Consider the following 26719-nt stretch of genomic DNA (forward strand, 5'->3'; position numbering starts at 1 on the left):
ATATACGAGCAGAAGAAAGAAGTCGAAGCGACGAAGTTCCGTGCAAGTTGGGTACGGAAGGAAACAGCTAAATACAGCTGGCCCTGACGGAGTAGCACGTTCCAACCAACCAGCCAGTCACAGCGAGTTTTGAAAACAAGAGAAGCAATAAGGTACGAAACGACTGCGGCGGTGGTGGCGGCGCGGAGCATTTGAAATGTCGCTTAACCGGTTATTAAATTAGCCGTGCGCATAAAAATAAAAGAAGAAAGGTAAGAGACTGCGAGATGCAGACCCGCAAAACCTTCTGTAACCAAGCCTCCACGCAAAGAAGAAAAAAAGAAAAAAAAAAGAGGTGCGGTGCCCAGACGACGATCCCTCCTCGAGCACGCTAGCTGGCAGTAAAGTGGAAAAAGATAAGCGCAAATAAGAATTACGACTGCATTCCGACTTTGCCGAGAAGCTCGTTCCGCGAGCATGCACGCAGCGAAGTATCCTGCCGCGATGTGCCGGACTGGCGGTGAAGATCGCGGGCAAAAAGCACTGAAAAAACTCGCTGGTGACAACGCTATCAGCATCGAGAGCGAGTTGCATGAACGCGTTACTTTCCAATCTCAGTACTTTCCTGGTCCTACATACCTTGCCAGCTTATTGCGCAACACTGATCAGTTGGTTTTAGGAAGCGGTGAGACCAGCCATCTAATTTGAGAACGATTAAATGAACATGGTAACTGAGCACGCGCAACCGAGCATCCTAAGCACGTTGTTACACAATGACCCTTCTGTCAGAGTGGCCAGCCAGAACCCATACGTTCAGGTTCTATTTGTCTTCCCTTAATAAACCTCTATCTTCTTCTGTTTGTTTATTTCATGTTTTGTATGAGTGCGTTTCCTCGGTTTGAATTCCAAGATGTTGAAAAGAAGGGTCTCAGTTTTCTACACACTCCTGTAGGCAAGCGTTCCTTACTGAAAAACGTCGTAAGAGAAAAGCGGTGTTTCAAATGATCGCTAAGAAAGACTGCCGAATAAGACCAGTCGCCACCCAAAATAAATTCGACTTGGAATGTGAAGGTCTTTTCGCATCAACTATGTTCTAAAATCGCAACCGTCGCGGACTATCCCTACCAATCACAACTTGGCGACCCGGTCCTTCGGAAATTTTATCAGAGCAACAGGAGCAACTTGCTGAAGCTCCTTTAATTTGTTCGTTTCTGCGGGCGACTGTAAAAGAATATTCTCGTGCCAGCCTGAATACTTGTCCCAGTTTCACGACTGACAATAGTCTACTTCCATAAATCTGCTACCGCGCGCGCTGCATTCTGGGAACCTGTTGGGAACCCGCTGAGAAGTGCAATACAAAACAACACTGATTCCCGCAATGAATCGAGGCATTATGTCGCGATGAGGCGCTTCGAGTTTTGGAATAAGTACATTGGATGAGTGTATATTTACACCTTTTGTGGGACATAAGTTCGCTCCCTGAAACCGTCTGGGGTGGTAGGCTCAAACCACACGCTTCAAACCTTCCACGAGTGTAAGACATACACCCTTTTGGGGTCAAAAGTGGTAGGAACAAATCACACCCTTCAAACATTTTATGGGTGTAATAGTAACACCTTTTAGGGATCATAAGATCTAGAGCTAGGTGGTAGGACCACATCACACGCTTCAAACATTCTATGGGTGTAAGATTCACACGTTTTCGGGATCATAAGATCGTACCCCGAAACCACTTGGAATGTTAGACTCAGGTCACACGCTCAAAACTGAACGTAATACCCGAAAAATAAAAGGTGCAAACATAGCACCAAAAGCGGTGTAAGAGTCACAGACTGATCTTGTTATCGCTTTCGAAAGAAACCTTCAGCGTTAAATCAAGCACCGAGAGGGGTGTAAGAGACATCGACTAAACTGTTCTAGAGCTCACGAAGAGGAACTTCATTCCCCCAGTGTTGCGGCGTTAATCCCTAGAGAAAAGAGCATCACCTTTTGCGCCTTGCACATGGAGCCCAGCGGCTGGACGTCGTGGTTGGCGTGCCGTCCGTCCTGCAGACAGAGCACGCAAGCCGCCGCCTTGCACACCATGCAGTACATGCTGAGGGCCTCGTCGCCGTGCTCCGAACACTTGGCATCCCTGCCGGCATTTCCACCGAGCGCACGGGCACGGAGCGCCTTCTTGCCCTGCTGAGGCTCGAGCAGGGTATGTTTGGCGAGCGGACCACGGGCCGGATGACAATTTTCGCGGCACTCATCGCAGTAGAACACCTCGCACTGATCGCACATGACGGACGCCTCGCGCGGACGGTCGGCCTCGCAAAGCTGACAGGCCACGGGCAGTCGCCGCGTCTCGCCGTACTTATCCACGATGTTTTGGAGGGCCCGGTTGCGAGCAAGATTGTGCGCGCCGTTCTCGTCCAGGTAGACGAGCTTGTGGCACTCCGGGCACGCGAGAGACAGCAGGGCCACTCCGCCTTGGAGAAGCATCGGCGGGAACATAGCCACCCCTTGGAGGTTCGGCGTGCCGACGTACGAATTGGGACGGCTCGTGCACACCACGCCGCTGTCTGTTTCACTGAGCAGGCTCAACTTGTCGCCGTCCGGGTAGTCCGCGGCGGTGCCCAGTTCCGACGGGGCACCGCCGCTGCTGTTCGTACTGTTGCCGCTGTCCTCCGAAGTCGACGACGCAGTCCCGTGGGTCGAGGCCGCCGAAGTTGTCGTGGTCGTTGAAGCCGTCGACGGCGCATTGGCCGGCTGTTGGGCGCTCAGCGCGCAGTTGAGGCAGAGCGAGTGCGAGCACGGCAGCAGCACCGGGTTGGTGTAGAAGTGCTTGCACGCGGGACATTTGAGCTCTTCCTCCATGGCGCCTGCAGCTCACACCCATCACAAACACATGCCGACGCGGGACTGGTGCCGAAAAACTCGCTTAAAGGCTCAAAGCGCCGCTTTCCTCCTCTCGGACGCGCACGAGGCGCGCAACTTCAGTGCGCATGCGTGCGTTTTGACACGTGACCCGTTCACGTGACTTTGAAACCACGTGGTATGAAAAGAGCGTGCTCGTTTTGTCACAACTTTTCCCCTCACCTCAATGCGTCGTCTGCGAGAAACCTTCCTATTCTAGCTATTTCACTACCTGTTTCTCGTTGACGTGACGTCACGCGTGGCTGGAAGGCACGCAAATCTCGCGAGTATGAATCGAAGCGGTCGAAAAGGAAAGGAGAGAAAAGGAAGAGAAATCGGAGGGAGAGGAGGAGACGAAAATATGGCGGCATTGAGCGCGGGTCGGTCCGTCGTCAGCTGCTGCTTTCGAAAGTTACGAGTTTTGGATGTGTGCTGCAAAAACTCTCGATCGCGGCTTGACGTGAACGACCTGACGACTTTGTCGTTAAAATGCCTGTCTTCGACACGGGGGTGAGTATGAAGCGAGACGAACGGGTGCGATGATGGGACCAATTGCTGAATGAGCCGTTTAAGTCTCTTGCAATCGCCGATAAGACGCACGCGGTGATATCGAAGTATTGATCTAATGACATTGAGGTAGCTCCTTACGTGTTTTGACCCTTCGCAATGCGTACACGACGATTTCGAAGTAACCATGTAATGCGCTGTTTAAATTATTTTCAACTCCAACTTGACAAAATTAACGTGACGACGTTACAACTTCTATTTAACTAAGTTAACATGTATTAAGACACTGTAAAGAGGCTTCCTGTACGGGAGATACACGGAGCCTCTTTTCAGTGTCTTAATATATTTTAACTTAATTATAGAAGTTGTAAATGATTTAATACACCCATTTGCCGGATTCTGGGACATTTTTGCTTTTGATATATTTGTATAATATCTTTAGCTACGTTTGTGCGACAATATCATTTTTGTTTCAGCTAACAGCAGTGCTAACAGTAATATCTTTTTTATTATTTAAGTGCAGTTTTAGTATGTCGGTTGTCAGTGGTGGCCGAGTGCTGACGGTTCGTTAATTGGAAAAGCGACGTTGCTTTGTGAAAGAAAAAAATAACGTTGAGTGTACTGGATTAACTTCTGATTACATGGAGAGGTCTCTTTTGCGGTTATGTGGCGTACATCCGGGTCTTCCTGTTGAGAGGTTTCTTCCCAGGCAGGTGCGAGCGGTTTCTTGTTCCCAGGCAGGCGCTTTGGGCAAGGTTCAGTTCTGCTGCTTGGGAAGCATCAGGTGTTAGAGCGCATACATTACAGTGATGCCAAGGCCAGACAAACAAACCGGGCCTGGGAGTGATCCCCCCACAAGCTGAGCCAAGCGAACACGGTTACCACAAACGAGTTGTATATTTATGCTGCAGTGCTTAAATTCAAAACAAACTTGAAGAACAGCCTCCATTGGTGCCAGCAGGGAGCCTACTGCTGGCTTCACAGGTGTTTCTCTACACACAGGGTATCCCGCCCAAGCTTTTCATAAAGAATGCTCTGCCGCGTTCCTCTCATCTTTGAAATGTTCCAGATTCGTTAAAGGCTGAGCCCCAAGGAGTATTATTGTGAGCTGGAATGAAATGAAGGCCAGACTTGGTAGCAAACAAATGCCATGTGCCATCTACAATATGTTTTGCAAATGTCAGGGTCTATAGAATGCAGCAAAATCTTCCTAACATTGACATTTTCAGTGCAGTCTTGGACTGCCCTACCTACTGTTGTGCTTGAATCGGATTTGGTGTTTTACGGGCAAAACCAACAAAGGGCTTCCGGCGTGCCTCGGCGAAGAACCGACAAATAGTTTGAACCACCTGGGGGTCATTTGGTGCGCAACTCACATTTCAGTTCCGTGGTGCCTTCTCTGCAACGAGCTTCTGTCAGAGTGTGGGCACTCCGGCTGAGATTCGAACCCGCTGCCACGGAGCTACCTAGGCGGCAAATTGCGTTCAAGCTGCAGAGGCATCCATTATGGGACTGCTCCCTGTCAGGACTTGGCAAGCCTGTCCCTTTTCAGAAGCATCCAAGTTACAAAGCTGTCCAAATTCGCCACACATACTAATATAAGAACACAAAAACTTTAATCAGGACAGATGTGCAATTCAAGCTCTCTAAAGATAACACAGTACGTTTCACTTTATATCATTCCATTAAATGATAAGTAATGCAGTGTTCGTCCCTTTTTCGCGGCACTCCAGAGCAGAAAAGGAGTATGATGTTGCGATTGTCGGCGGAGGAATTGTGGGTGTAGCGACGGCCCGGGAACTCATCCGACGCCACCCCAAGCTAAAGTTTGCCATCATCGAGAAGGAGAACAAGCTAGGTGAGATGTGTTTTCAGCTTGCGTGTTAAACTTGGCCCTATGACCATTTGATTTCACAATCATTAAAAACAAACAAGTACAAGACAGAGGCAGTGAAGAGAAAACAAACATGCCACACCCTGCCAGCTAGTCATATCGTCAGTATCAGTCAGCTTTGTTTTGAAAAGCATTTCTTTTTAATTACCTAGTTCAGACTGAAGTTGCATGCTAAACTTCTTTTATATTAGACACCAATTCCCTTGTCCTAGGGATTAGAAGTAACGCACAAGAAAAAACCAGGATAGGTTTACAGATTTGAGATTAATTGCCGGTGGCTACGATCCGTAATTCGTCGCTTGATATAGGTGTAGTCCATGACATACACCCTAAGCCTGTATTTCAAACAACCGAAATTAGATTGTTACTAACAAAAGCCCCCCCCCCCCCCTTCCCCTCTCAAGCGTACAGATACTGCATAACTGCTGTTAATGCATCTGTGATAAGCAATTTCGGAAAGTATAATGAGGAAAAAAATATAGCTTTTAATTTGAGTATGAAAAAGTTGATTTAAATAAATTTTCCCCGTTTTTCTGTTGAAGGTAAAAAGAAAACATACCGTAAAATACAGGGCAAGCGCCCACTCAAACTTTGGAAATAATCCGAAAAAAAAAAAATGGGGGATGGGCGCTTGTCCGGTCATCAATCTTACATATAAATGTACTGTGCATATTTTTTCAGATCTCACAAATTTGGTAATGGGCGCTTAATGTGGAATGGGGGCGGATACGCGGTATTCTACGGTATATTGTTTTTTCTATGCTTTTAAAAAGAAAAAGATGTAAAACATAAGGGTCTCATTTCTGTTTGAAGTTAGTATAGTTTAAAACGTAGTTCCTTTCAAACATCCATTATCCTGTCCACACTCACTGTAACTTCATTTCATAATCGCAACTCTACCGTAATATCCCAAGAGATAGCCCACCCGAATTCAAAAGCAAATCAGTTGGAAATAAGGAGTAAACTTACTTTCTGTGTGCTGTAAAAAAAAAAAAAAAAAAGAAAAGAAGTTGAAAATGTTAGTTTTAGATTTTGTGACCTGCGAAACTTGTGATCTCAGGGAGGTGAGCAGTGAATCAAATTCAACTGTCATTCCCAGTCATCAACGTTCACTTAACTCCCGCCGTGGCTAAGTAACACCATTTTTTCCGAGGTCACCATTGGCCAGGGCCCTGCAGTTACTAAAAGTGGGCTATCTTACGGTGTTTAAAAAAAAAATGGTTGAGTTATCTTTTGGGGTGGGACATCTTCGGGATATTACGGGCGAAACCGGGCTCTTAATACTGGCTCGGTCAAAATTTGCCTTTAGACACTTTCTTGATTTCTATTCCCGTTCAATCAGTATTGTCCATTCATCTGGATATTTCAACTATTTTATTGTTAGAGGTCACGAAAAGAAGATGAAAATGACTCGTGATGTATTCCTTTTCTCAGCTGCACATCAGAGCGGCCACAACAGCGGAGTGATTCATGCTGGCATCTACTACACTCCTGGATCACTCAAGGCAAAATTGTGCGTGAGAGGCCTAGAACTTTCCTACAAGTACTTCGACGAACATGGCGTTCCTTACAAAAAGTGTGGCAAGGTACTGACTGCCTCCCTCGTTTATTTTAGCATTGTTGCAAACAGTGATGCTCACTAGCATTCTTTCATCAGTGTTTACACTGTACCAATGTGCTCACCTCAAAAGCGCAAGTAGGTCTTTTCAAAAATATGTTTGTCGTTATTTTTAGAGCGCAGCTTTTAGGTGCCCATTTCCGAGTTTCGCGGCCTCGCCGTCTTTGTAACTGCCTCACTAAATTTAGTGGGAAATTGAATTGGTGTTGAGGCCACGTGATGTCAATTTTCCCGCTAAATCTAGCGGAGAAAATGAATTTGTTCATGGGTGACGCGACATGAAGTCGTGACGTCATTTTCCCCACAAAATTTAGTGGGGAAACTTAACCCGCTAAACTCAGCTGAGAAACTTAATGAGCTAAACTTAGCGGGAAAATTTCTGCTTTAAATTTAGAGGAAAGTTTAGCGGGGAAATTTAACAGGAGGAGGGGGGGCATACCCTCCCCTCTGTACCCCCGCCCCCCCCTCCTCCTCCAGAACTGCACTTTAATTTTGCATTACAGAGATCTGTAAACGTCTCTTTTTTTAATCACTTTCTTTGTCCATTTTGTCTACTTGTTAGTTCTTCAGTTTTTAGTGCTGTTTCCGTTTTGTTCTGTTCCTACCATTTGCTCAATGGTAAAAATAGTGGTTGTTTCCTTCATGTGTATTACATCGCACCAAAGTGCACACATAATGGCATCATGTCTTTATCGCAAGGTGAACAATATTAATCGAAGAGGAATGTTTAGGTTCACTTTCAGACGTGACAGAAGTTATCTTTAAGACATTGAAAGTTTTTCTGCAGCTGATTGTTGCGGTAACACCTGAAGAAATACCACGATTGGATGCGCTCGAAGAGAAGGGCATCAAGAATGGAGTCAAGGACCTGCAAAGGCTAGACGCAGAAGGCATCAAGAAGGTAGAACCAAACTGCACGGTGAGCGCCTTTTCTCGGTAATCATATTTATCGTCATATACCGAGCGCATGCCCACGTCGCAATGAGGGCCCACACCCAGCAAACTTTTGAGTCCATCGAATTAACTGAGGTGTTTCTTTACATCAGCTGTTTCTCCGAGAAGCCGGTGCAAGACGGTGAAACATTTTGTGCATGCATCGACGTGAAAGGGTACAGCTTGGCTGAAGAGCTTCGGTACAAAGCACGCGCGACGAGAGCATTGCGGCTGCTTTAAAAATGAGGGGTTCTGCCAGACCCTTGTACTGTTCCTATGCAGAGCACAAGTTTGTCTGCTTCATTTTCAGGGGTTGTGGTGTCATCAGATCACTGAGCTCTGATGGGAGGATAGTGTGTAGACCTCATGGCAGCTTGCTTCGAGGTCTACCCATTATTCTTCAATCAGAGCCAATCAAAGCTTGGCGTTTTGACGTCACCACAACCGCTACAAAAGAAGCAGACGAACTTGCGCTCTGCATACTTTTCCGTGGGATTAAACAAGGGCGTACCCCACCAAGCACCCCTTCTGTCTGCTTTTTTTGCTTTTAGGCCGAACAAGCGCCCATCCCTATTTTTTTCGTATCTCCAACTTTTGCATGGGTGCTTGCTCGGTATTTAATGGTAGGGGGAGCATATGCTTAGCCTACTTTTAACATATTTTGGTCTTTTACTATGTGCTGGTTTTGCTCACTAGTTATTTATCTCCCTATGTTTCATTACTTCTGTGATATACCTTGGATTCAGATGAATATGCACTAATTTTTTGCTCTAAACTGACTGTCAAGGTGCAACAAAGAAACCGCTATTGCGCCTGCACGCCGATGGCCTTGACTGTAGAGTTCCGGGCATCGTTGTGGGCAGGGGCGAATCCGGGGGGGGGGCGATGGGGGCGGCGGCCCTTCCCCAAACAAAGTCGACTCCCCCTCCTCCTTTCTTCTCGGTGGGCCATTTAAGATGGGTGGACCCCCCGGTGCGTACGAAGGAATAGGAGAATAGTATCCTTACAAATTCCCCCCCCCCCCCCCCCCAAAACGGAGTTCTGGATCCGCCCCTAGGTTTTGGGTGTCAGAAAGTGTTGCGGGACGGCCAAAATGATCTACAAAAACTCTCTAATAAGTCAGTGATACCACTATTTCACCAGCTATGGAAAAAAGTTGGGTGCCCTAATAATTTGTTCATATGGCAGCATGCATTGCCAGTGTATGTTCTTATCAAATTACATCCACTTCATACCAAATAAGGCACATGGCAACAAGAAAACTACATATTTGTCCACTCCTCCTGCTGGTTTTCTCCCAGTCATCTAAACATAGTAAAGCTTTTCCTCAAATATTTTGCTTGCATAATTTTAACCTCTTTGTAAAGCTTCCGCATCTTGTCACCCCCACTACCGCAGACTCTAAAGAGCATTTGAGCCCTGTGTGCTGCACAGCTAGTTTGTACAGTGCAAAACACTAATTTAACCTTCTCCATATTTTCTCTATCAAAAGAAAAAAAATACACTGTGTACCACCAACAGATTAGTTGACGCTAAGCTATGAGAAACGTAGCATGAGGAAAATCTAAGATTGACATTTCAACATAATGGGCTTATGTTGAACTAGTGGTTTTTAGATAAATCCAATAAACTCCGAAAAAAACACTCGCCAGTAAAATATTTGTCAATACCAATTTTTCTGACTAACTCTAAACTTCGGAAACACATGTTAAAAAAAAAAAAAACAAAAAAAAAAAAACAGTATTTTGCAATTTTTTTTTTTTTTAGAGCACAGGGTGTTGTGAGTTTACTTTCAAATAGGGTTGCCACCTACCCGGCTTTTAACCGACACGGCCGGTTTTTTGGTTAAAAGGCCGGTTGCTGGTCTATGTTTAAAACCGGCCGCCATGTGCCGTTTTTTTTCCAACTACCTAAACGCAATTTTTGGGGAAGGGAGGGGGGGAGCATACTTTATCAGCTATAGAGCCATATGCATTGTCTATTTTTAAGCTAATTTTGTATATAGGGTAATCTCTTGGCCCCTGGAATTGTTTATTTAGCCACAAAGAAGACATCATTTTCGCTTAAGTCTGGCACGTTTACTATTCAGTGTAGCACATAAGAAGTCTGCGATGTACTCAAGAGCATCAGAGAATGGCGAGCAAGACGTCACATAACTTTGAATCTGAGGGAGGACGCAGTCCTTTTGGGATTCATGATTCGAGAGATATACACCAACTCATGTTTACAAACAAACCGGAGCGCCCCTAGCGGACGCCACCGGCGCCGCGCATGCTCGATGGGGGTGTGGGCAAAAAACTCGCCGTCGCCCATAAACAAACCATTGAAATGCGATGGCGTCGGTGTGAGTCCCCCTGCCCTTTTTCGCGTTCGAATTGTTGGTTGTACGTCTTCCTGGCGATGTCTGACTATCTTGAGCGGCGTCAGCGAAATTACCGAGGCTCGTTACACCGTAAAACTTTGCGTGAATAATGTGACATGTGGCGATTCATTCCGCGTGGACGCCGCAGATTGTACGCGAAAGCCTGATTCGCATGATGAGATTTCGCTCAGAATTTTCAGTCGCGACGCCGCTCGGGCTGCAAAAGCGTGAACCGCAGCTGAGATGGTCGACGACGACACTGAAAATCGCAAACAGAATCGGACCAACTGTATTAGGCATAACAAGTCGGTGTTGGTCACTGGTAACAATGACCAACATCTCCTTGTATCTACTGTTCACATCGAGCCTGCTTACCAACCTTTAAATTTAAGTCTTTTGAGGCCTTCACTCACTTCTTATCACAAGTACCGGGCCAACATTTGGTCTACGGACCGGCGTCATCTAAGAGAGCAGACGACAAGCAGAAACGTTTGAAAGAGCAGACGACAATTCGAACAATCAGGCGGCCATTTGAACTTGAAGACGCACTGAACGTAGTCCACAGGGGGTTCGCACAGCTTGACGGTTTTCTGGCATTCATGTTGGAACAAAACAAATAAATCTGATGAACACAAGTATCCGTGAATTCAACCCAAAATGCTTCCCGCCCAAGCAATCGTTGTCCGACGGCGTCTGCTTTTCCCTTTTCACGGCACACATCCAGATTCTCGGACGAACCGAGCACGTGAAAACTGACCTTCAAACCTTTCTCGACACTTTTGGTACGGCCCCAGTCGCGGCGTTTTGACGAGAAGGCAGGTTTTTGTCTGGTTCCTTTCAAAACAACGCAGGAATACACGTCTGGCATGGGGACTTCTGCCCACAGCCCCAGACCGGAAGTGCGACCGACACGCCACCACCGCGCCGTGACGTCACAGAGTTGAGTTGGTGTATAAAAACATGTTCGCGTTACACAAATTCCCGAGTGACCATGAGCTTCCAAGCCAGAAGCTGGTGTCGGTGCTCGTGGTCTATACTGACGTTCACTACAAAAACCTCGAGAGCCTGCAATATTTGAAAAAATTTATTTACACTTGAAATGTGCAGGCTGAGCATCATGCTCAGTGCCTTAGAGACATGTTTACTCAAAGCGTTATTTAATTCACAGTCACTCTCATTTAAACTGCAGTAATCAGTTCTCCACCTGCTGCACTGGATGAATAAAGGTGTGAGATTTGTTTCTGGCTCTTCAATTTTGATTAAATGGTATGCATCTGTGTATGCTATTGAGAGTGTTGTGCAGTGATGGAAGCAGCATTGGACCTTTAGTAGCAGGTTCTGTAGCAGCCAAAATATTAGTATGGAGCAGATGCCAACATCTGTTAGCGTCTCGCTTCAAAAATTAAAAAAGCGATTGCATCACTAAATGAGTTCATCTTTGATAATGATTGAGGGTTTTTCTTTGATAGTGGAGCATGTTACTTATTACCTTTTGCTATATAAATAGATAGAGTGCAAAAGGAACATAGGGCCTTCCTTTTAGAAATGATGCTCTGGTGAGAGTAGGTTAAATTTACAATGGGTACTAAAAATGGATGAAAAATGAAGCATAGCCCAACACTTCAGTTGGAATAAAGCCTCTCTCCCCTCCCACTTTTATTACACCCGGTAGTTTATTTAGCCTGTAAATATAATTTCTGTAAAATGCCACAAAGAAAGAAGAAAGAAACAGCATATCTGCTAACATGTCTATCAATAGAAATAATTCACCCCAAGTTTTATGAACCTACCAAATTTAAGACTCTAACATGAGTAATATTAACTGCAGAAACAACCACCCACAAACTTTATGAAAACCTACACTTGCGCTTTAGAAGTGACTGCTCTTCACGGGAGTTGGAACTAGAGTAAAGTCAAAGTTCACTGCTATTTCGATCGACGGCTGCACGGGAGCTATCTCGATCGTATTCATTCAGATATAGACCCGCATTTTTGGGTTTTTTTTCTCTTTCTTGGTGCAGCTTTTTATAATTTAAAATCAACCTGCAATTAAGTGCAAAGAAGATAGACTTGAATAGTGCTAAGCATAATTACCGAACCTATCGCGCTAGCCCTTGCGCTCACCAATGTTCCCACTGCTTGGATGCGTTGAGAGGCGGCACGGCATGGAGGCATGCGGCAGAGATGATAAACAAGTGATTTCACCAGGAGTACGAGAGCCTGGTTCCGTCTTATCACAGTTGCCACCAGCCTACTATTTTGCAATATTTTCTTGACTTTTAGCCCCTAACATCGCCGGCATCGTCTGAAAATTTAGACAATGACAGCGATCAACCCGCCGGCACATCCATTGGCCAGCGCGGTTGATAAGCAATCTCTTTACTTCGTTTCACCTTAGTTTAAAGTGCAGCCGACACTATGAGCCAATGGGAACAACCAAACGGAGTGAAAGCGTGAAATCATGATATTTGTTCATCTTCCCATATGTGTTCTTTCATCTACTAAATCAATTAAGTGCAGCGAATGTCCTGTGACTTGTGCTTTTAGTTTGTGTGTTCGTGGTTGTCTGTTCGAGCCTTCGACTGTGCTTTGACCTAAGATGAAGCTTAGAACACGGTTAGTAGAGACTGTGAAATACATATTTGTACCATTTTTCTTTCCTCCTGCTTCTCTAAATATTAAAATTGACCAACAATAAAACATTTTTATTTTTGCTTTGCTTAAGCCCATCTCGGCCAGGTGTGGCACATTTTTAGCAAAAAATGGCACTTTGGTGCAAGATGTAGCAGTCTTTCGTCCATGGTGCAATTGGGCAGAAATGGCACTGCACTTCCATCACTGATTGTCTATCCATGTACTTACATGTGCTATGATGAATAAGTGGATGTATGTCAATTGATTTCTCTTTGGGAAGCTTGTGTCAAAATAAATTGAATCTGTGTACCAATTAGGACTGTCATCACTGCGTCTTTCTTTTTACCAATTCAATTTCTCAAAATCAACCCCCCCCCCCCCTTCCACCCCCTTAATGGCTGGTGTTTCTTAAGAGGAAAGGTGGCAACCATACTTTGAAATCTCAGATCATTAACAAAAGTATTTGTCCTACCTATCTCGTCAAGGTTCGTTCAGAACAATGTGAAATTCTACTTTTGGGTCACAACAAAGGCCACTGTTCAGGTTTCCAATTTTTTAGGGGAAAGGGGATTGTGTTTTATAAAAGTGAAAACTATGAACCCTTAGATTTTATGGGAGTTGGGGGGAGGAACAGATGGAAACTTCTATATTGCTTCCTCTGCCAGTTCCCCAGATCTGTGCAACTGTGGGGTGGAGTGGTGGGATTGTGTTAGAGGAAAACTAATTTCCAAACGACTACGTCCATGAGCTTGTAGACCTTAAATTATTGGCATTCGTTGAAACACCACTTGTTTAGCAAGTTTTGTTGTGGGAGAGTTGGTATCACCAACGTCAAGGGACGCCAGTGCCAAATCCAGCTGAAGAAGTGGTGTTTGATACTGTGGAGTTCTTACAAATTTAGCGCGGAATTTCTGAAAAATTGAGAGAAATTAAACTCCGAATTCCAGATAACCAAAGAATCAAACAAAAATAAAATCTGATAAACCCAAAATTTTTGTCGAAACATAAACTCCGAAAATAATCCTCAGAACTTCACAAAGAATAAACCTGGAATACACAGAACCTTAGTTATCAGCAACTATTTCTCATTGATAGTGCATGGATTTGTTCCCTCAAGTACTGAAAGAAACGTTCAGTCTAGTGATATGCAGATCAGTTGTGTACCAGGGCAACTGATTGATGGTGACAGTGTTCTCTCCCGTCGTAAGCGTCAAGGGGTTGCAAAAAGCTGTCGATCACGCTGGGACGCAAATTTAGAAAATGGCCTTCTCCCAGCTGAAAACGAAGTGCTCACGCCATTGCAGGGACTTCAGGCTTTGTGGTCTCCGCACACCGGGATAGTGGACTGGGGTGAAGTGACGCAGTCCTATGGAAGGGACTTCGTCAAGCAGGGTGGCGACGTCCTACTCAACTTCCCCGTCAAGAGCCTGGAAGTTGCTGCGGAAAGTCAGCGGTCTCCTGGCACTGGAGAAGGGAGCATCACCCATCCAGTCAGGATTGTCGGCAGCACGGAGGTGCGTACGATTGTTTAATCCTCGCTAAGAAGGGAGAAAAGATGGGAGCAGAGTGGCACAGTGCAAGTCTTTCAGTTATGTACTTGTCTCGACTTGACTGAAAATGGAGAAGAGACGGAGGCAGGATGGCATAGCAGAGGTCTTTCGGTCGGGCTACGTCACGCTGTCTCGTTTGCTTATTTCGTTGCCTTACACTTAGTCAAGTCTCAGCATTTTCCTCTTAATGCGAAATACCGAGCGTGCGCTCATGTTGCAATAAGTGCCCACCCCTTACTTCTGAAGCGTTTGATATATAAGCTAAAGACATATCAAGTGCCCGCCATAAGCAAACCTTGCATCGGCTACTTTTCCATGAAACATGTGCAAAGTGGTGAAGCTTTACGCCCACGCATCGGTGCGAAGCAGTGAGGCTTGATGCAAGCGGTGCAGTTGCTTTAAAAATTGGGGTTTCTGCCGGACCTTTATACATCTTCTATACCATCCCATCGGATCAAACAATGTACAAGCAAGGCCCTACCCTACATATGCCCTTTCTGCTTTTCTCCTCTTGAATCTAACAAGCACACATCCCCGTATTTTTCTTATGTACCTCCAGGTGCTTGCTCGGCCTTTTACGGTAGGTCATATCTCAGCTTCATTACGGAATAATTATAAATACCACCACAAAACCACTGCTTTTTACTGCCTCTCTACAGCAGGGTTTCTTGACAGGTCTATGATGTGATCAGGCTCACTGCTATACTCGTTCACCCCTAAGTCGACAGTGCTGTGGGAGCTACGTGCTCACCGCCTCCCTTTTATCACCTAACCTATCGACCGCCTCCCTTTTATCACCTAACCTTACTATCCACACATGGGTATGGGCAGGAGCGTGATCACATGACCTAAAAGTATGTACGACTAGTCCAACTAGCACATAGATTTCACCGCACTGTCAGCTTAGGGGTGAACGGAGTATGGGAGAGGCAGATAACATCTAGTATTTGAGTATGACATACAGCCCTGAAGCTGAGACTACTAATATTGCACGTTTGGAAGTAGCTACCTTCAATCTCGGTGTGCGCGGTTCACCTTAATTCGGAAGGTCAGTTCCTGAGAAATGAAATTGAGCTTTCTGCCCTCTAGATCAGTGGTCTCAAACTCATTTCAGTGTTTGAGTGTGGGGGCCACATATCCAACACCAGGGAAGCCGAGGGCCAAGGCAACACCGTGCTGATTTTTTTAAATAGAAGAGACCTCATGCTCTATGCTTTTTGTAAACGCACAGTTTTGCGAGTGACATTTTTAAATTTGATTTCTTTATGTAACTACTTTGAGACCTGACCTCATGTGATAACAATAAATAAAATGATACCGCCTCACCAGCTTGCTTGCATTTTTAATGGAACAAGAGAGCAACTACTCTGTCGTTCCGGTTGCTCAATTCACTCAAGAATTAACCAAGCTCAACGTGGCTCTGAAAAAAAAGAACACCAGTTAATTTGGCAGTTCTTGCTTTCCTGACAATTTTTATTACAACACTCGGAACAAATACTTGCCTTTTAATGGTAATATGTTTTTGAAGGCTAGAATCCCTAGCTTCGTAGCTTTATATTTGGCAGCTACTTGTACTGATGGAGAATGCACGCAGCCAAGATGCATCTTTTAACAAATAGTTCGCGCTTGCAACAGTAGCGAAATTGTTGTTTACAAAAAGGTGGGAAGCAAAAAATAAAGTGAAACAAAGTGCTCGAGTCATGGGAACCGGGACTCGTAGCCAATTGCCTGCGGGCCGCGTCCCAGCGAGTCGTGGGCCGCATGTGGCCGGCGGGCCGCGTGTTTGAGACCCCTGCTGTAGATGAACCAGAATTTGTAGTGTTAACGTTGTGTTCTTCATCTTTAGAAGGGCTTCTTTTTGTTTTTTCTCGTGGTTCCTTTGTGGAGGAACAGCACGAGCCTAGCAAATAATGAAGAAGAAATAATTCTCATGCAAGACAGCTACAGTGATGTCTCGTCAATATGGACACCTCAATTCCCTAAAAAATGGTCCATAATTTGAGTTGTCCATTTTAATAAGACTAGAATGCATTAGTTTATTGAATTCATCCCCAAAAGTTTTGTCTATATAGCGGGGCATTCATATTAACGGAGTCCGCATTATTAAGACCAGGGTGTCGAACCGGGACCGAACCAAACCGAAAACCGGAACCGAACCGGTATTTTTTCCGGAACTGAACTCGAACCCGAACCATTATATTGTTATCGCGATGAACCCGAACCGGAACTGAACCGGAAAAAAAATAACGGTTACCGGCTCATGTCAAAACAGTTCGGCCACGCGCTGTTGACAATGAATGTGCTATCAATGCCATTTGTTTTTTAAGTGCCGTCAACTGACACACACCTCGCTTACATATTATTCTTCTCCACTCAGTCTTAGGAATATAAACGCTGCATCCATGAATCTTGACAAACGCTGCATCCATGAATCTTGACATAGGAACCAGTATTGCGCTGGTCGCGGCTTGCACGGAAAAAAAAAAAATTGGAAGGCTCTGCAAAAAAAAAAAAAAAAAATCGCGTCACGGGATTTTATTTTCTTACAACCTCGTAAATCCTAAATGCTGCTGTGTGCTCATTTCATAACACGTTTCTAGAACGCGCGAGTTCTTGAAGCTTGCTTCCATCGGAATGAAAAAAGAAAAGGCTGTGGAGTTTGATAATAATGCATCCGGTTTCGTATAGGCACTTAGAAGCTAACATATTTGTGAGACAGCGAACTCTTCTATTTTAATATTTATCCCATTACGTCCTTCTGGCATTGCGTTCAATGAAGTGTTTTTCATATTCCGTATCTTGTTTAATGAAAACTTCTTTAAGGGTCTAATTTGAGTTACCGAAGGCTAGTTCAAATAAAGAAAGCTGTATTTCCTCCCCACTGTTCCTTCAATTGCTTACACCCCGAGGTGGCGGGATAGTTAGCGAGTTCTACTTGTAAGTGGATTTGTAAGGAGGTTGTGGATTTTACAGCTACTGCGTCGGACCCAATTAGATGAAGTCCGAATGCGTAAACGTCGGTGAGGTAACCTTTGAGTGCACATAAAGAAACCATTCCTGGTAGAAATCCCTGAGCCTTACACTATGATGTATCCTGTTTCGTATGTGCTGATTTCAGATGTTTTATTTGTAATTTATTTTGATGTTGCAATTTGTCATTTTAAATTTCCGAACCGGTTCGCAAACCAGTTCAGCGCCCCAAACCGGTTCGCGAACCGGTTCGCGGATCGAATTAATCGAACCGTAACTGAACCGGAACAAAATAAATTTACCTGAACCTCAACCGTAACCGAACCCATATTTTTTTCGGTTCGACACACTGATTAAGACATAAGTGTAACAGCTGAGAGTTGAGTACAAATCACATTTCGTGCAGCAAACCTTATATCTGAACTCCCTGATTTTGGCTGGCTCATTCTGTGGACCAAAATAATATTTTATTTATGGGCTTGAGTTGAGTTAGTTGGTGCATTAGTACTAGGATAGGGCCAGCTTAAACTTGGGAGACGAAAAAATCTTGGTTTTTCACGTTTCTTCATTTCCCAAGTTCAGTTGGCCCTATCCTAATATTTTATTCCCATGCTGAGCATGCTCCATGTCAAAAGTAGACATGTGAGCCATGGTCATCTGTAGTGCCCCTTTTGTATGAGTAAATATGAGCCTGTTTACTTGGATGCCCAATTTTACTGGGGCATATTCACCGGTGGAGATGGTTTGCTGGTCGAAAAGTCTAAAAGACAAATCAAGGCGCTTTTGCCATATCTATTATAAATTGCAAGTAATTCAAGTTTTTTTTTTGTTAACTACTGTAATTTTATTTGGCAGGCAGTTCGGTGCCGCTACGTGGTGACATGTGCTGGCCTCTACTCCGACAAGCTGGCAACACTTTCTGGCTGCAACCCGGAACCCAAGATCCTTCCATTCCGTGGCGAGTATCTGCTCCTCAGACCCGAAAAGAGCAACTTGGTGCGGGGAAACATCTACCCGGTAAGATTTATGTTCTGCCTCATCCCTTTCTCGTGCACAGTAATAACGAACAGGATGACAGAATACAGGTCAAGATGCAATATATTAGGGTTGTGCGAATATTTGAATTTTCGAATAATAGTATTGTATTCGATGTTCACTTCGAGATGAATTGCGATGTTCTTACTAGTTTAAGTGGTGGTCACGGCGGGCTAGTCCCATTGAGTGCGCTTCTCCCCGAGCTTCTTTGTACTGCGGGGAAGCAAGAACCGTAGAGATTGTGGGTATCGCTTCCCCGCAGTGCTCAGTGAGAAGTGGACTCAATGGGACTAAACCGCCGCGATTGTGCAAGAGGCTAGGCAGCAATGCCTCGACAACCCTGCTTTCATCATTCATGCTTTTAGTTATCAAATTTGAAATTGAAGAAAGAATATTTGCATATACCAAGCAGATTTATAAATTCCCTTGAGGGTAATGCCCAGGCATCGTTATCAATCGTTTCGGATAATAAAAAAAATGATTTTGATGTGTCAGTGCCCCTTTAAATTTGCGCGACGCTCGGAGCGCAAGCGATGCGCTCAACGCTGATGGAGAAAAAATTGATGTAACTGGGAACTAACTTACTGTAGTTCCTGAAAAAACACAAGACAGCATAAATACTGCTAGCGGTTGAATTAAAACAGAATCAGACAGTCATACACTGAAGTAAACCAAAAATTAAGCAACAGCTATAGGTCGCTGATGTCGGCTGGGCTTGAAGTTGGCAAACTGGGGGCGTTCGCATGATGTGTCAGTGACGTAGTTGACATGCTGTCAAGCGGGCCACGCCGTTGGCCAAAACTCTTTCCCTATCTGTGGCTCTGGCGTTTTTCAAGATTAATTTCTGTATTTTGTCTCCTACACCCAAAAGTTTGATGTGTTTGTCAAAATAAAATGCACAACGCACCAAAAAAGAGCAATAATTGTATCGTTCGGAATGTCCTGGTAATGAATTATTTTCATTGGTCAAATTTTATGCAGTTGGTGGGGACCCGAGGATGATCCCCCCCCAAAACAAAATAGTACCTGTGTATTTCTACTGCTGCGAGTTTACTAGAACGTCTTGCCATCTAGAACTGGTCATTTTTATTGACTTTATTGACAACAAACAATATGCCATCAAAAACAAGCTTCATCAGTAAAGAGCTCTTGGGTATCCCTTTAATCATGGTGCATGGTAGTGACAGGTTTGGAGAAACTGTTCAATATTCAATTAGGAAATATTCGTCCAAAACCACTTTTCACTTCTAATACGCTTCAAACTTTAAATCCACGGTTCGCACATGCCTATGCAATATATAGGACGGAGACCAATTTTCAAGTGTATATGTTGCTTCTACTCTGTGCAATATTTTCTTCCACCTCAAGCTGAGACTGCAGTCAAGGCTACAAGCACAAGAGCACAATACCTTTAAGCGTTCTTCCTCAGAACGGGTGCTTGTGCTAAAAAGGCACGTCTTAAAGCAAGGAACCCAGGCCAGCTCGCGCTTGCAGCCTTGGCGGCAGTCTCAGCTTGATGATGAACGGAGTATAGTCCTGGCTTTACGTCGTGCTCTTTAAGGTCTTTGTAAACATGTATCAACTTTCCCAAGTTTACACCTTGCTTAACTCCTAATGGCTGGTTTGCACATTTTAGTTTGTGTGTGATCAACTGCGTGGCAAGCAGTAACTCGCTGTTATTCAAACACAAGGTGTCTCGAAGAGGTGCTGTGGTGTGCCCATGCACAAAGCTGATGGCTCTCTTTTCCTCTGCGTTGTTTGTTGTCACACTTTGATTACAGGCTTGTCTTCATAAACATTTCAGAAGAACGCTTTGAAGTTGTTTTGAAACGATGGCTGGTGGCATCAGGCATCATGTAGGCATTTGCCAGCCATCTTGTTGTTCAGTGTTATAGCGTTTGCTGCGGCAAATGACTTTGAGTCACTATTCACATCTTGCATGATATTTCAGGTTCCTGATCCTCGCTTCCCATTTCTGGGCGTTCATTACACTCCACGAATGGACGGGAATGTGCTACTGGGTCCCAATGCTGTCCTCGCATTTCGGAGGGAAGGATACGGATACTTCGACATCAATTTGCCCGAATTGTTTGATGCGTTGAGATTCAGGTGAGATGCTCCGATGCAAACTGCAGCTGTGCATCACAAAAGAGATGGCAAACACTGACAGCTTCATGTGATGGGCTCAGCAGAACTTCAGAGCTACAAGTGTTTACATATACCATATTTACTCGCATAATGAATGCCCTTTTTTTTCCAAGGAAATGTACACATATTTGGGGGGTTGCGTTCATTACGCGGGGTAAAATTTTTGCATTTACACACTTCAAGCAAATGTCATATTAGATGCCAATATGACACGGCAAGGTACTGTGGCACATCTCCACGGATGGAAACGCACAGACGGCTGGTCAGGGGCGTGCCACAGTAACCATGCTTTATAAATTGCTAACCTTTTTACGGCGCTTTTGGTGTGTTTTTTGCCGAAGGAAAAGCGCCCTACGAAGCTCATTCAACATAGAGTGCAACGCGACCGTTCTTAGGCCTAACGATTTTCACGATTTCACTCTTCGAAAGCGGACCGCAGACGACAGCGTGTTTGCTGACATCAATGCATCTAATAGGCGAAGAATGTCCGGGGCTGGTCAATTCCTCGACCCAAGCTTTGTCAAATGTGCGCGCCGCTTGGCTTTACGGTTGATCACTTCCGCAACTACGCACTGGCAACCATTACGAGAGTGGCTTGGCTTGGCTTGGGGCCTTACTGCTTGGCGGCAAAAAAAATTGGCTTGGTGACTAGCTAAGTTGGACGCAATTTGAGACTGGCGGAGCCGAAAATTGGAGGTGCATTCATTACACGAGGTAATAAGAAAAGTCCAAGTATTGACTTTTTCTTATTCCCTCGTGTAATGAATGCACCTCCAATTTTCGTTGTGGGGGGAGCCTTTATTATGCAAGTGCATTCATTATGCGAGTAAGTCGGTACGTTTGGTGCATTCAGAGAGTGGTACTTGCACAACTTAAACTTAAGTGTGTGTTGTCAAAATCTAAATTACAATATGTGCAGTAGAACCTTGTTACTTTAAAAGGAAATGTGAGTCAAGTTCATTTTGGAAATTTTATATCCTTTTTCTTTTGCTCGTTTTATCATCTTCAAACATCCTGCTTTCACGAATAAAAAAAATATTTTACGAAATTTGGACGACAAGAAGGGGAAAAGCATTTCTGACGAACTCGTAGTGGCTCAAGACGTCGCAAGTTTACACGAATATCGGCCATCCTTGAGAAATGTCACTTGGGACAGTTGCACTTTCTACACATTTGTCAGATGTTTGCGACAGACAACACTAAAAAGCGCGACTTTCGCATTTGGAACTACCGAAGCCAGTTTTAAGAAAGGCGGCACAAATGCAAGCTGAGCACGCCAGCAGAGGAACATTTACCACGGCGTGCAAAGCCTAACCACAGCAACGGCAACCGTTTCAACACAATCGGTGCTCCATTCACGTGTGACAGCGCCTCGGAAATAAAAACTGGGTTCTTCAAAAACGTCTACAGAACAATTGGCTGTGGCTGTGCGAGTTTAATGACGTGCGGCATCGGCGCACCAACGACACGTCCGAGTGATGCGATCTGCTCCGCTTGGCACCAGTGCGGCTGGAAAACGCACTAGAGTTTAACCGCCCCTCTAACTACAAAGAGCGAGTGCCTTGAGTAGGTCCTTCCTTGCACATTTAAATCGGAGCATGCCGCATGAGATGAAGACGTAAGCGCAAAGCAAATATACGACAGTGGAAGCTCTTGCAAGTTTTGTCGTCTGTCAACTTGAAATTCGTAAACTTCCATGCTTCGGCACGATTCTCAACCTGCCAACGCCAATGCACCACAAGGTCTTCGCTCGCAGTGACTCTGGATGACTCCTGGTCATTCTATCTATGGTCATGTCGCAATTTCGTGTGGTTCCAGCAGATTTTTGAAGACTATACATCTTCTGAGCTTTCAAATGCATTTTGGAGATAGCGTTTTGGACGCTAGTCAAAGGGGCATCTCGATCCGGTTGCCTTAGCGCGGGCTTCCAGTCGGGGTCACACATCGAAGTAACATGCCTACTGGAACATCTTGTGCATGACACTTTCCGACGACAATCCCTTGCTCGGTGCCCCCCCCATTGTGCACCTGAACCACTGGGATCCCTCTGCCAGCTTTCTTTTCTTTAGCTTGAGTGTAAAGTTTCAAGTGCATAACTTCACTGAGTCCTTCATTGACCCACAAAAGAAGCGCTGGCCAGTGATAATTGTGCGCGACAGCGATGCAGCTGGCATTCTTGACCCATCAATCCTAGTCTTCTACCGCTCGGCCATACCGCTCGGCCATGACCCCGGCTCTCTCTCTGCTCTCCACCTCGATACGAAGAAAACTAAGAATCTCGGCGAGCTTACCTTTGGCATCGGCGGATTGCAACGGCAAGGGACAGATCTGCAAGGGAGAGCGAGTCGATCGAGCGGCCAATGTCCTGTCCTGTTGCATTTGGTGACAGTCTTTTTCAGACGTCGCCGACGCCCTGTAAACGGTGTTGCTCGACTGCCGCTGGTGGTAATCCAGCAGTCTCCTTCAGCAGGGCCCTGAGAAGAATGTCTGACATCATTGTGCAGTAGGTTGCCAATTCCATGCCAAGACCTCTCGGCCCTCGGATGTTTATCTGCATATGAGCACAGATCCTCCTCAGTCCCCTTGTGTTCTTTGCGGACACCGCAGGCGGCAAAGATCGAAGCTTCGCCAGGTGGTCTTGCTCAATTCTTCGCCTGTCACCGAACTGCTGCGTCAGGATGTGGATGGCATCGTCGTAACAGGCCTCCGTGGCCTGAAGTCCTGCGATTGCAGCAGCGGCTGGTCCGGTGACGAGTGTGCGAAGGTAGTGGAACTTTTCCGATTGTGTGATGTTGTCATTGTTGTGAATAGCACCACTGAACTTCTCCCAGAAGCTCTTTCAACCGCTGACCTCTTCGTTGAAGGTATGGAGTCGCAACTTTGGGAGCTTCACTCCGCTTGTCCTGTTGTAAAGAGGTACTGAGGTTGTTGCCGGTGTGGTTTCGTTCAAAGGCACCGGCGTTGGCAGTTCCTTTTGTCGTAGCGATGCTATCTTGCAGCATAGCAGCGCTAGCACTCGGGTGGCATCGCCATCGTATTCGGAGACAGTTATGTATTCCGTGACGAGATCCTCTACTGGCACTTGGTCCTCAATCTCTTTATTTAAGGACCGAAACATTTGGTTGCATGTGCCGAGTCGTTTTAGCTAGGCAGTCACTGTAGCCAGATTCGCTGTCTCTAGCCCTGCCAATGCCTCGTTGATCAGCTTTGTGTTTTGCGCCCGTTTCACTCCCCATTTTTTTTAGCCGTTCCATTGTTGGTCGTTCATAAACACGCACACAGCTCCTACACAGCGTTCCAGTGAGGCGATCACGAAGGTCAAAACCGCTCACCTTGTTTAATATTCTTTCCCCGGTTTCGGCATCATAGTTTCTGCGGCAGAAGCTGCGCGCGGTTCTATACTAATTTAAAGGAATTCACAAATAAACAAAACTATATTACATCAACTATATTACAGAAAAGATTACAGAGATATGCGTGTACACAGTCTATGTTAGGTCGGCGCCGCCACGATCTTCGTCTTTCAAGATCCTTCGTTCGACTGATCTCCCCTACACTGAAAGACCCTTGCTCAAGCTAAAGAATAGCAATATCTAGTGGGTCCTAGCAGTACAGTTTTCTCATATTTTAGTTTTGCCGTGTCTTAACCTCTTTAATGCATTTTACGGGACTTTAGCAAAAACAAAATATGTGGTTCAGGGTTGACTAACGTTGACGTTTGGGCTAATTGGTATTTCGTGGTTAAAAATTAAAAGCGGTGCCATTCGTCTACCTTCTCGTTCTTGTTCGTGTCCTTGCACTGTTTTAATTTTTTAACCATGATTCGAGGAACTGTAACAGCTGATAACGCTTCTGGGGGCCTGTAGACGAGACAGGAAGCAATTTGTACAGCAATTTGTTTTCATGGGCTCGCATGGCTGTAAGGAACTACCATATTTATTGAAGTATAGGTCTACACCTTTTTTTTAACTGTTCTTTAAGTCGTTTATGTAAAATTGCAATAGAAAGAAATGATAAGATTTGAGAAAGAGATGGTAAGATTTGAGGAAGAGATGGTAGAATGGGAGAAAGATGATAACATGAACGGACGACTGCAAAAGCCTAAATTCCTGTCAAGCCTAGTCCAAGGTCATTCCCGCCCTGTCAAGAACAATAAAAAGCACAGCAGACAGATGCAAAGAAGCAAAAAAGGAGCGGGGAAGGTGATCGGAGTTAAGGTAACAAAACGGCCGTAGCTTATGCTTGCGATAGGTGGCATTTTTACGACATCAGAACTGGAAAGGCAAGCACAACAAATGAGAAATTGGTACAGACACATCACTAGGAAGGCTAGTTCGAACTTTTATATTTGAGTTTGATTCGACTGCATTGCGGCCGCTTATTACCATATCGTCGATGGGTATATCGTTTGTCGTGATTGTCCTTTTGTTTATTTTTTGACCAGAGTGCTGTGTTTCGAGCTGTTGATGTTTATTCTCGGCTGTGTTTGCTCTCTTTTTGTACCCTTTTTTTTTTTCTTTTCATTTTTTGGTTGCCCCACCCCCTCTGTAATGCCTTTTGGCCCTGAGGGTATTGTAATAAATAAATAAATAAATAAATATGGTTGCTGTGACAAATGAGGTCCGCGCAACGCTTTTTAAGCTTTGTCCACCCTGCGGTAGCGTAGACGACGTTTAGGCTACACTACTGAGGGTAGGTTCCATAGACACCTCTGTCGCACCAATGATAGCTACACTGTCTATCTCTCGAATGCATAGAATAAAAGGCATACATACTAGAAAAAGGACAGAGTTAAAGAGTGGTTGTTGGACACCTTTAAAACAAACTACTATGTCCCCAACCAAAATGCACCCTGCACCGGCTAGGCAAGAAAAGAGTCCTCACCTGCCAGATGTGGGGTTCCGGAGACCCAAGATCGGGGAAGCATCGAGGAGCTCGCCGATGATGCATCCGAACAGTCGCAGCTGATCGACTAGTCCCCTTCCCCAAATGGGAAAAGAAGAGGCGATACCTCCTTGCTGGCCGGTCGTTACCGCGTCCGAACCGGCGAGTGGAATAAAGGTCCCCCCGTGAGCGAGTGAATAGGAAGGGCCCCTGAGGCAGGCGGCACTCCAACGCTTCACGAGCAGGTCGGAATTCACGGCGAGGAGGGCAAGTGTTCCGACCCCACGCTGTCGTGATGTCTGTCGGGGATCGGTGACCAAAGAAGTCCCCACGATTTGAAGTCTCGAAATTCTTGAAAATTAAGTCGTCTATGAGTATGTATACTAGTAGAGGGCCATGCGTCTAAGATACTGGGGGAGTACGACCATCCATGATACTTGACATGTAGCCACATCTGTGGTCTTTTTTCCTTTTTAGTTTTAGTTTTCTCCTACAATTAGATGGACTACTTTCTAGCAACGAAGAAATAGTCTGCGTGAAGAATGGAGTGTTGAAATCGAAGCATTCCTCCTCTTGATGCACTACATTGTTATTAGTAGCATAAACAGGGTGCTTTTAAGAAGTGTGTGAACATAAAAAGGATCCTGTTAAACTTAGCTGGAAAATATTAACATTAAAAGGCACAGTTTTTTAAACCCAATTTTTAAAGCAATTGAGGTTTTTTCTTCTTCTTTTTTTCTTCTTTTTCTTTTAGGGGCTTTCAGAAGTTAATGGGAAAGCACCTGGCCTATGCCAGCCAAGAACTCTACCGTGGAGTCTACATCAGAGCGCAGGTGAAGCAGCTGCAGAGGTACATCCCACAACTGCGTTTCTCGGATGTCACCAGGTAAGACAGAGACTAGGCCACTCTTGAATATGGTTTTTCATTAAAGCATCCTGGGTTAGGTGGGGGGGTTTGGGATGAACTAGACGTGGGCACGACATAAATAAGGTTCTTTGTTTTCGGGTGATACATACCTGTTTATACCCTAAAAATATACTTGAAACAGATTCTATCAAGGTTTGGTCCAACCCAATTTCTCTCTGGATATAGAAAGAAGACTGTTCTCTGAAGGTTATTTTAAAACCATTTGGAGTGGAAAAACATAGAACTATAGTGCCGATGTGCACATAATTGCAAAAGGAGCCACATAATTTTTGCCACAAGCAAAAGTCGAAATTGTATATCCGGCATGTGAAGCGGCAGTTTGTCCATGTATCTGTGGCTTTTTGTTTGCTTTGAGTAAAAGGTAGATTTCAGAAACTTC

At 45.0% G+C, this 26719-nt stretch overlaps 2 protein-coding genes across 2 annotated transcripts in view; one reads left to right on the forward strand and one right to left on the reverse strand.

Annotated features, from left to right (window-relative positions):
* The window catches only part of LOC8026047 (E3 ubiquitin-protein ligase TRIM9), a 256675-nt gene extending 253684 nt beyond the window's left edge, over positions 1-2991 (reverse strand). The window contains exon 1 of the mRNA XM_042288158.1: positions 1966-2991. Coding sequence (XP_042144092.1) covers positions 1966-2838 — 873 coding nt within the window. The 5' untranslated portion in view covers positions 2839-2991. The remainder of the gene's footprint in view (positions 1-1965) is intronic.
* Positions 2992-3216: 225 nt separating this feature from the next.
* LOC8026050 (L-2-hydroxyglutarate dehydrogenase, mitochondrial) overlaps positions 3217-26719 on the forward strand; it is a 29013-nt gene continuing 5510 nt past the window's right edge. The window contains exons 1-8 of the mRNA XM_029992575.3: positions 3217-3387; positions 5118-5242; positions 6713-6864; positions 7684-7815; positions 14130-14339; positions 18201-18362; positions 20332-20489; positions 26167-26298. Of these exons, the coding sequence (XP_029848435.2) occupies positions 3239-3387; positions 5118-5242; positions 6713-6864; positions 7684-7815; positions 14130-14339; positions 18201-18362; positions 20332-20489; positions 26167-26298 (1220 nt within the window). The 5' untranslated portion in view covers positions 3217-3238. The remainder of the gene's footprint in view (positions 3388-5117; positions 5243-6712; positions 6865-7683; positions 7816-14129; positions 14340-18200; positions 18363-20331; positions 20490-26166; positions 26299-26719) is intronic.

This window comes from Ixodes scapularis, unplaced genomic scaffold, assembly GCF_016920785.2.
Source record: "Ixodes scapularis isolate PalLabHiFi unplaced genomic scaffold, ASM1692078v2 PGA_scaffold10__122_contigs__length_95168666, whole genome shotgun sequence".
Lineage (NCBI taxonomy): Eukaryota > Metazoa > Arthropoda > Arachnida > Ixodida > Ixodidae > Ixodes > Ixodes scapularis.